Below are 9,932 nucleotides of genomic sequence, written 5' to 3' on the forward strand. Positions count from 1 at the left end.
TCATGGGAATGACACATACTAGTCCTTCACAGTGGCCAGAGGGATTTGAGCCATTCCTCTTCCAGAACAGTAGCCAGGTCACTATGTGATGCTGGTGGAGGAAAACGTTTTCTGACTCGCTCCTCCAAAATAACCCAAAGTGGCCCAAAAATATTTAGATCCGGTGACTGTGTAAGCCATGGGAGATGTTCAAGTTTACTTAAATGTCCATCAAACCATTCTCTCACATGTCTTGCTGTATTGGTGCATTATCATGCTGATACACAGCTCCCCCTTCAGGGTACAATGTTTGAACCATTAAGTGCACATGGTCCTCCAGAATGGTTCAAGTGGTCCTTGGCAGTGACGTGCCCATCAAGCACAGTAGGGAATGCCATAATATCGCAGTCCAGACCATCACTGATCCACCCCTGTGCTTCACTCTGGGCAGCAACAGTCCGGGTGTCATCTTTGGTGCTTCTCCACACCGTAACTCCCACAAATGTGGGAAAGACTGTGAAGGTGAACTCATCATAGAACAATACATGTTTCACATTGTCCACAGCCCAGATCTGCACTGTTGGCACCATTGAAACCAACATTTGGCAGTGGCAAGAGTAATCAAAGGTTTAACTATAGCAGCCCGATCATGAATATTGACTCTGTAAAACTCCCGACTAACAGTCTTGGTGGAAACGGGAGTAGAGAGGTGTACGTTTAATTTTGCATTGAGTTGGGCAGCTCTGGTTTTATATTTTGATACAATCCGGGTTAGTACCTGGACGTCCCTTTCAGTCAGCTTCCTCTTGCATTGACAGTTGCAGTTACTCCTGTTGGATGTGGTTCATCCTATGTGGTGGTATGCCAGCATTACCCTATATACCATAGCTCTCTATACATCACAAGAATTGCAGTCCTGTTCACAGATGAGCCAGCGAGTGCACAAAAAAAAAAAAAAATTGTCCGCTTTTAAACTGATACATCTCCCATTATGTTGTGTGGATTGCAATATTTTATGTATAGCTGTGCTATTGCTCTGCTAATTCAACCTTCACACTCGGCTCTTACTGATGGAATGTAGATCAGTGAAGATTGGCACACATATATAGGCATGAAACCTCCAACACTGAATTGGCCAGTGTTTTGTTGTCTAACCCCAGTATTTATTATCTTGAGCATTGTTTATTTTGAATGAACATTTTGGTTTGAAAAATTAATATTCTTGTGTAAGGTAATATCTAAAATTGTAATATTATGTCTCTGCAGGTTAGAAAAAGAGACCTGGATCAAAGTTTTGTCATCAAAATAAGGGACCGCAAGTGTGAAATGCTACGTAAAAGGATGATCTTTAAGAAATATGCATTGTAAAGTGCTTTAAAATATAAATTATAATGGACTTTTTAATTTTCTTGAATATTGTTCCAATATTATGTATATTTTAGATTTATTTACAAATAAATGGCTGTAGGCAACTGTTTCAACATGAGCTTTATTTCAACAAAACAAATCTACACAAGAAATCTACAATTGTAAATCATACAATTGCTGGGATATTATTTATTCCCTTAAGTGTCGAATGGGCTTGTTCAACAAGACCCACTGTAGAAAATGTCTGTTCTTCCATTTCAGCACCACCTATTTCGAGAAGGGAACATAATAGTTAAGTCTCGGACCTGTTTTTAATGGGTGGGAGTGAGCAATACTGTTTATTTTTGCTGTTTCACCTGCAAGTCCTTTTTTTGTTGTTGTTCGGGAGCTACGTGACGGGCTGAGGAGACATTAAGTCGAAATCTGAGAGGTTTCTTGCGACCCAAACACCCGCTGCAAATAAACCCAGGTTTACAAGGAGATTCCTGTAACAATGAAACAAAGAGACCATCACAAATGCTGGCAAGATATTTAAAACGATACATTTGAACATCATTTCAGAGTTGTAGCAGCAGTACTGTTCGTGTCGTTTCAAGCTTTGGTAGAGAATTTACAACCGTAACAAACCTTCTGAAGTCATTTCTGTCCGCTGCAAAACGGCAAGCTGAGCTTATCCAGCCCATCACACCACCCGATTGCCCATCTGCTTTCTTTCCGCTCATTTTATTTGATACTAAATTAATATTTTAGTTTGGTGGCAATACTAAATCAGTATTAGCCGAGCAAGCAGAGGGTCTTTGATGTTACCTTGAGATTTCTACGGCAATCCACGAGGTTAACAGTATGGCACTACGGATCCTCAACTGGGACAACCCGTATTAAGAGACGGGCGATTTTCTCTATGAGGAATCGATTTAGAAACGCCGTACCATTTGACCCTCCACGGCTTACTGATTTTCAGCACAGTGCAGTTGTGAAACACCACCTACAATTTCTATACGTAAAACATGTCTGCCACCAGATACCGTCGATTTCTAAAGCTATGCGAGGAATGGCCAAAGGACGAGTCAAAGAAAGGGCGAGATTTGGGAACATTTTTACGCCAAAGAGTCGCTAGTGCTTTCCGAGAAGGAGAAAATACACAGGTTGGTGATTTAGTACTAAGTGAATTACTGCATGATTTACCCTTGTTGCAGATCTTCCATATTATGTGCAGAGGTATTCATATTAATGTTTTTACTGTAACATGTACTTGAAGGTTTATTTTCTCTAGGTCAGTGTGTGTAAAAAAAATTATAATAATAATTAATTAATTATATAAGTAACGTTAGCAATATAAATATCTTATGCAACATTGCCTATGTTGTCTTATGTCTCAATTTAGATTTCAGACCCAGAGAAATGTGATCAGATGTATGAAAGTCTGGCTCGCATCAACAGTAATGTGTACAAAGAAAAGGTGAGTGAAATTTCCTAAAGATTTTCTAGATTCATCATATTTTAACTGGGTGTCATCTTTAGAAATACTGAATTTTTTTGTATCTACTTTCTTTTGAAAGAGATTCATATTTGTCAAAACATCTTTCCTCACGTTTTTATTGTAGAATGTCTTTAATTCGTTTGATTTAATTAACACAAACCACATTAAATACATTTGACAGCATCATAATATTTTTGTCTGTTTGTTTTTAGTTTCCAAGAGCGAAAGATACAAGTTTTACAGGTGTGACAGTGGAAGAATGCCGAATACTGTTGGCAACAGGTGAGGATTTCTTAAGCTCAGTTGTCTGAAATATTTTATAAAAAACGGTAATATTGTGAATTATAATTACAATTTAAAATATGTTTTGTATGATAATGCATTTTAAAATGTAATTTTATTCCTGTGATGGTAAATCAGAATTTTCAGCATCATTATTCCAGTCTTCAGTGTCACATGATCTTTCAGAAATCATTTTATTTCTAGTATGCTGATTTGGTGCTCAAGAAACATTTCATTATCTTCAAAAGAGTGCTTCTCAATGTTTGTGGAAACAGTAATGTGTTGTTTTTATTCTTTCTTTTTTTTTTCTTCAGTATTCTTTAGAAAGTAAAAACTGCATTTATTTGAATTTAGCATTTTTTTTTTGTTTTTTTTTGTTTTTTTGTAAAAGTCTCTACTGTCACTTTTGATCAATTTAATGTGTCCTTGTTGAATAAACCTATCAATTTCTTAAATGATTAAAATCTTAATGACTCCAAACTTTTGAGTAGTGTATAAAGACTTCTAAAATGTAAAGTTCTAGTCTGTACTGACATTCAGCATTATGTAACATCTCATAATCTAGTGAGAAAAGGAAAAAAAATGTTGTATATTATTTTAGAATTAGAGAGAAAACATTGTTACTGTTGGATTGGATTGTGAATTTTCACTACAAGAGCAGTTTTAGATCACCTTTACATTTCATGTCAAAGTAATGGTTCATTAGCAATCATTTTATGTGTACTAGGATTTTAAATTACCATATAGAAATTTCTTTTGCAGGAAACATGCAGCAAACAGATGAGGAGAAGAAGGGATTGTGGAAGACACTTATGGAGCGCTTCTCCTCCAAACCTGAAGATGGACCCCCTGAAAAAGCTGAAAAATAATCATCGTACTGTACAGATCTTGTTCCTCTTGGCACTTTCTCAAAAATAAAACAATTAAGGCGTGTATGTAAATCTTCACTTCTAACAGCTGTAGCTCTCTTCGTGTTGATGCTTGAACAGAAACTTCCAAGAAATAAAACGGATGGTTTCATTTGGAGAGCTGTGTTAAAGTTGAAGAAATGTTATTTATTCAGGAAAAAACAATATTCAGTTTTATAGATTATTACTTGCATATTATTTCTCTGGAATCCATAATGCAAATAAATACTTTTTGTATCTACCACAAAACAACCTAGTGTGTTTTATGATTCCACTGATTAAGAGGCATTCTGAATTATGTACATTCTTAAAAAAAAAAAAAAAAAAAAAAAAAATGTTTTTACACCCATAATTGTATCTTTAAGTTCTACATATGTAGTCATGGGGGAATTAAAGGGGAAGTTGACCCAAAAAGGGAAAATCTTTCATCTTTTACTCGCCCTCAAGTCTTCTGCTGAACACAAATGAAGATATTTTGAAGAATCTTTGTAATCAAACAGTTGTGGGAATTTTCATAGAATTTTTTTCTCCCATACTATGGAAGTTAATTGTGCCTTGTGTTTGGTTATAGACATTCTTCAAATTTTTTAAACCTTTTAAGGCAGATTCGCTCAAGAAAATACTATGCAATTTTTTTTTAAAAAGAAAGAAAAATAAAGCTTTTGTTTTCATTAATTCCCTCAATGTCATTAAGGGTTATATATGTATTACTTGAAGGCTAAAATAAAACGGATGTATTTAATTTCCATTTTAACAATCCATCTTAATTTAAAGTATGAAATTTGTATTTTAGGATTAGGATGAAATGACATCTGAAGTGCAGTAATAGAAAATTGCATAGACAAGTGAAATAACATAAAGCTGAGTGCACACTGGTGAATTTTCTGGCAGATATTGATAATATGGTCTACGCTATGGCAAAATATGTTCACGAAAGATAAATGATAAAAACCTACCCTGCCTGACCACCACCCTTGCACAGCCACAAAGGTTCATGACCAAACCTTGGTGTTTGAAATCAAATCTACATTGTAACTGAATTTCCTTTCAAGAAACAGAGTCATTAAAGCATTTTTATTCATAAAAATAGGAAAGAAAGCAAGCAAACAAATGAATGGTCTGTTATTAAACATTTTGAGTTGGAAGAACCTATAAACTGATTGTGTAAAATGCTGTAATGAAGTGAAGAAATTAATGAACTTAAGTGAAGAAATGATGAAAGCATTAGAACATTCTCATTGTATTGCCTTTCCTGCTCTTAATTAAGACATTGTGAATTTTCTGATATTACAAACTTGTAAGTAAAAATAAACAAAATGTTTAACCCTTCATTATTAAACAGTAACTTAACATCTAGTCAGTTGTGTTAGTTAAAATAGTGTTAGTTTTTATTGGCCTCTTTAGTCGTCTTTTTTAGGATCTGGATTGTCTCTCCAAATGCAGTAGTTGAGGCTGGTAGCAACGCAGAGCCAGGCCATGTATGGGACCATGAGCAGTGTTGCAGTGCGGCTGATGGGATACCAAGACACCATTGTTGCTGCCACTGTGCCACTCAGCATCAGTAGCTCTATCAGTGCCTAGATATGAAAGAAGAACCGAAGAAGCTTGAAGGTAGCTTGAAAAACTGTTAAACCCCTGACACAGTACTATAGAGGTTCAGTCAAGTATGTCTCCACAAATATGCAGAGAAACTGGTTCCTAGTTTACCTTTAAAGTGCAGTAGTCAACATTTGAAGTGGATCAAAAAAGTTAATCAAAGTTGTCCTAAGAAGAAGGTTTTAGGACACCTTTGATGAAAGGTTTTGATCCACTTCAAATGTTGACTACTATAGTTTCTCTGTATTTTAACTAAACAACATGAATTTTGAACCTCAGAGTAATGTCTCACCAGTTTAATCTTGTGTGCTCCAAAGAAGATGGGGGTCCAGGCCCAATTAAGTGCCAGCTGCAACCCATAGAGCCCCAGCGGCACCATTGCATCCTGGGTGAAGCCTCCGAGCTCTTTCCACACAAGGTATGAACCATAGCTTTAAAAAAGAAAAACTATTATTTACACCATCTGTTGTTTTTTTTTTTTTAGTTACTTATTAACTTTTAAACTTAACTACAACTTCCTTGAAATGCATAACTGGTGGATAAAATAAGCGTGCACTGTGTGAACTAACCCCATGCCAGTGTAGAGAGTGGTCCACACCACTGGAAAGGCAGCATTAGGTGGCCTCCATGAGGGTTTATTGAGTGTGGTGTACCATGTCTTCACCTCCTTCCGTGTGATGAGACCTCCAAATATCCCACCAACATGTGGCAGGGCAGTCAAACTCAGCATAGGAATCCACATCCTTTCAAATGTAGGTTTCTTAGCAATTGCCTATGAACATACACATAGTTTTAGTGTAATTGCTATGCACCCTCATTATCTGTATAACTAATATGTAGAAAATAAATATATACATATATAAAGTAAAATAAGTTAAACATTCAAATATAATACTATTTTGCTATAGCTGTTGGGTAAATATGTAAACAAACTGAACTGCGTTCGAAATAAATGCCTGTTTGGCGCAGGTTATCAAATTTGTTATTAATAAATATGCTATTTTTTCTGTTTTAAATTAAGGTAACACTTTATTTTAAAGTGCCGTAGTTACATGTTACTACATGTTCTTACTATAGTAATAACAGTAAATTATGCATAATTACAAGTAACTAACCCTAAACCAAACCCTTACCCTAACTGTAACTCTATAGTAAGTACATGTAGTTAATTAATAGTACTCTGTACTAATTTGAGTACTTACAATGTAACTACGGCACTGTAAAATAAAGTGTAACCATTAATTTGAATGAACTTCCAACAATTGAATCACTGAATCGAGTTTAGGTTCACTGACAGTTCAGTTTGTCCTACTATGAGAGCGCCTCGACGCGTAGCCTATGACTCTTAAAACTGTATTTTTGAAAGTGAAGATGGTGATGAGAATGTCGCATATAATACATATAGACAGAATTCCTTTCGTACAAACAGCATGAGTGACTGCAAAACGTAAGTCACGCGCTCAGCAGAACATTATTTAACAGAATTTTGTTTACTTATTTAAACGACGCACTGATCAGAGAAAAGCAGCTGCATGTTGTACTAAATAACGACGCTGTTGTCTTTACCTGACAGGGCGAAGAGCTGCTCGATGTTATGTGAAGACAAGTCTCGATGGCCTCCTATGACCGGAATGATCTTGCAATCATGATATAACTTTGTGTAACAGACAGTGGGCGTGCAAGAAGGACTGGGTTGCTCTAGTGTAGAAACAATGCTACTGAAACGTTGGCCACTAGAGTCATATAAACATCTGCCGCTTCCTCGTGTTGTGAAAAGGTCAGCATAGTAATACGAGAATAGTGTGTTCAAGAAGATCAACGCGGCGCTGCGCTGGATCAGATGTGCGTTTTTACCACTGGATATACCACTGAAAATTAGCTTTGATGCGTCAAAAATCAAGAGCTGCCGAATCGATGACGACTGCAACGAAGACCACAACAGAACCCCGTCAATAACATTGAAATATATATAAAAAGATTGTTTTAAATATAATTAGACGATATAAATATCTGTTGTGTAATTATTTGTAATGCAGGATTGAATTAATAATGCACACGCGAATATTGTGCAAATTAACACCAAGCTTGAATAATTTTTTATTCCCTTGTTCCAGTTGGGTAAAAGCACCAAGGAAACGTGCAACATGCAGAATGTAGTTACAGACTATGAAGATGACTCCCTCTGTAGGCTACTCACATGTGTTTAATAGACTGCTTCTAGAAGAAATATTTATTTTCTTTTAAAACCTTCCCAAGCTAAATGGTTTACCTGTAGATATTTTAAAGGGATAGTTCACCCAAAAATGAAAATTTGATGTTTATCTGCTTACCCCCAGCGCATCCAAGATGTAGGTGACTTTGTTTCTTCAGTAGAACACAAATGATGATTTTTAACTCGTTGCCGTCTGTCAGTCAAATAATGCGAGTGAATGGGAACTCTATCAATAAGAGTCGAAAAAACATGCACAGACAAATCCAAATTAAACCCTACACGTTGATGTCCTAAGACACGAAACGATCTGTTTGTGCGAGAAACCGAACAGTATTTATATCATATTTTATCTCTAAAACAGTGCGAGACATCACTGTCGTTATCAGAGCGCGATCAGACCTCACTAACCCAGTGCTGAACACAGTTGGACATTTTGGACATTTGGTGTTTTAGAGGTAAAAAATGATATAAATACTGTTTGGTTTCTCGCACAAACAGATCGTTTCGTGTCTTAAGACATCAATGTGTTGTCATGAGCCGCAGGGTTTCATTTGGATTTGTCTATGCATGTTTTTTCGACTCTTATTGATAGAGTTCCCATTCACTCGCATTATTTGACTGACAGATGGCAGCGGTTGATAAACATCAAATTTTCATTTTTGGGTGAACTATCCCTTTAACATAGACTATAACATGAACACTACGATCGTGTGCTATTTTATGTTTATATTTGCCTATTGTAATTATATGTGCCTATTGTAATTGATTAAAAAACATTGTTTTAGCAGAAACTGATTTCCTTGTGGTCAAATAAAAAAAACTAAATGGCTTTATTAACAAGTATGCCATGTGAAAGCATTTTCAATTCATTAAAATTGAGTTAATAGATGTTTGCAATCAAGACTCTCACAAATGATTGATGATATATTTTTTAATTTTTTTAATAAATACAATGAAACTGTTTATGTTATCTGTATGCATTATGTAGAGACATTAAAAACTAAAATGTTCAAGATTACATTCTAAACATTTTGAACATGCTGTAATTAATGCTTTTGGCAGGGATGGTAGCAAAAACTGAATTACTTATTGTCTATATATCTGTATATATATATAGTGCAGCTGTATTTTTTGTTTGAATTTTAATTGTACATCATTTCATCTCCTGCCATACAGTGCAGGAATTACAATAAAGCAGCAACTGTTTAACCTTTATGACATCATAAAAGGAATTCTCAGGAGTGTTTCTTTAAAACATACTAACAGCAGATGAGGAGAGTATGAGGGCTTATTTTACTGCTAACAATCGCAAGTGAACACAAGCGAGTTAAGAGAGCAATATTTGCACAATTATATACTTTTTAATGAATTCATATGATTGTTCCCAGTCTGGGCCAGAGGATGAGCAGCTTTCTAACATTCCACCACCTCAAATAGGCCTGAATAATGGTAAGAGAACATGATTTCCCGCTTAAAGTGGTTGATTTAAACCAAGCGAATATTGAGCATAACCTTATAAACCAACTATTTTTGACAAAAAAAAAATATTTTCAATAATTCATCCAAAATGCTGTGCAATAAATATGAATTATGAATAATAATATTTTTCTTACCTGTATCTACACATAAAATTTTGAGTTTACTGACATAAAAAATTTAGTTATAAGAGATTGGTTTAATCAACAGAAACTCAAAATAGTATGTTATCTGAAACGCATAAATTATCTAAGCTGTTTTAACAAAAAAATAATAATAAAAAAATGCTGTGAAAACAAATCAGGAAAATGTTATTTTTTTACATTAATTGTACATCAGTCATCTAAATGTGATTTAAAAATGTTTCATTAAATGACATTTTGTAATTTTTAAGGATCCGCCATGGCCCTCCAATACTTCATGCCACCTCCACCTCCTCCCTCACTGGATTACAGACATGAGGTGGAATCTACCAGATACAATAAGGCCCTTCCAAGATCTGATGTGATTGAGACCCAATGTGGTGTTATCACACCTGAAAGTAATTTCTTAGCATTAATATCACACCAATGTTGTAGTTTATCAGTATAAAAGAGATACATATAATTGTATGCTTATATTTCTTATGTTT

The 9,932-nt window shown here is 35.2% G+C and overlaps 4 protein-coding genes across 4 annotated transcripts in view; 2 read left to right on the forward strand and 2 right to left on the reverse strand.

The window, feature by feature from the left end:
• The window catches only part of si:ch73-15b2.5 (rho guanine nucleotide exchange factor 5), a 6,716-nt gene extending 5,270 nt beyond the window's left edge, over positions 1–1,446 (forward strand). Inside the window, exon 12 of the mRNA XM_067372619.1 lies at positions 1,246–1,446. Within this exon, the coding sequence (XP_067228720.1) occupies positions 1,246–1,288 (43 nt within the window). The 3' untranslated portion in view covers positions 1,289–1,446. The remainder of the gene's footprint in view (positions 1–1,245) is intronic.
• A 9-nt stretch (positions 1,447–1,455) lies between these two features.
• On the reverse strand, positions 1,456–2,217 carry tomm6 (translocase of outer mitochondrial membrane 6 homolog (yeast)). Its single transcript, XM_067374345.1, has 3 exons — positions 1,975–2,217; positions 1,704–1,832; positions 1,456–1,614 (listed from the first exon to the last, which is right to left on the reverse strand). The coding sequence occupies exons 1-2, from the start codon at positions 2,067–2,069 to the stop codon at positions 1,736–1,738; spliced, it is 192 nt and encodes a 63-aa protein (XP_067230446.1). The 5' UTR covers positions 2,070–2,217; the 3' UTR covers positions 1,456–1,614; positions 1,704–1,735.
• A 7-nt stretch (positions 2,218–2,224) lies between these two features.
• uqcc2 (ubiquinol-cytochrome c reductase complex assembly factor 2) lies at positions 2,225–4,342 on the forward strand. The gene is made up of 4 exons (XM_067374344.1): positions 2,225–2,492; positions 2,732–2,806; positions 3,040–3,109; positions 3,872–4,342. The coding sequence occupies exons 1-4, from the start codon at positions 2,355–2,357 to the stop codon at positions 3,976–3,978; spliced, it is 390 nt and encodes a 129-aa protein (XP_067230445.1). The 5' UTR covers positions 2,225–2,354; the 3' UTR covers positions 3,979–4,342.
• Positions 4,343–5,060: 718 nt separating this feature from the next.
• On the reverse strand, positions 5,061–7,365 carry tspo (translocator protein). The gene is made up of 4 exons (XM_067374343.1): positions 7,180–7,365; positions 6,183–6,385; positions 5,906–6,044; positions 5,061–5,594 (listed from the first exon to the last, which is right to left on the reverse strand). Exons 2-4 carry the CDS (start codon positions 6,353–6,355, stop codon positions 5,418–5,420), a joined length of 489 nt encoding a protein of 162 aa, XP_067230444.1. The 5' UTR covers positions 6,356–6,385; positions 7,180–7,365; the 3' UTR covers positions 5,061–5,417.
• Positions 7,366–9,932: the final 2,567 nt, after the last annotated feature.

The sequence above is a fragment of the Chanodichthys erythropterus genome, chromosome 21, assembly GCF_024489055.1.
Source record: "Chanodichthys erythropterus isolate Z2021 chromosome 21, ASM2448905v1, whole genome shotgun sequence".
Taxonomy (NCBI): Eukaryota; Metazoa; Chordata; class Actinopteri; order Cypriniformes; family Xenocyprididae; genus Chanodichthys; species Chanodichthys erythropterus.

Coding starts and splice junctions, on each gene's coding strand:
- tomm6 (XM_067374345.1), bottom strand. CDS start 2,069: ATGAGCGGAAAGAAAGCAGATGGGCAATCGGGTGGTGTGATGGGCTGG. Junction 1,833..1,974: donor GACAGAAATGACTTCAGAAG/GTTTGTTACGGT, acceptor TCATTGTTACAG/GAATCTCCTTGTAAACCTGG.
- tspo (XM_067374343.1), bottom strand. CDS start 6,355: ATGTGGATTCCTATGCTGAGTTTGACTGCCCTGCCACATGTTGGTGGG. Junction 6,045..6,182: donor ACTCTCTACACTGGCATGGG/GTTAGTTCACAC, acceptor TCTTTTTTAAAG/CTATGGTTCATACCTTGTGT. Junction 5,595..5,905: donor GAGCACACAAGATTAAACTG/GTGAGACATTAC, acceptor TTTCATATCTAG/GCACTGATAGAGCTACTGAT.
- uqcc2 (XM_067374344.1), top strand. CDS start 2,355: ATGTCTGCCACCAGATACCGTCGATTTCTAAAGCTATGCGAGGAATGG. Junction 2,493..2,731: donor GAGAAGGAGAAAATACACAG/GTTGGTGATTTA, acceptor GTCTCAATTTAG/ATTTCAGACCCAGAGAAATG. Junction 2,807..3,039: donor GTAATGTGTACAAAGAAAAG/GTGAGTGAAATT, acceptor GTTTGTTTTTAG/TTTCCAAGAGCGAAAGATAC.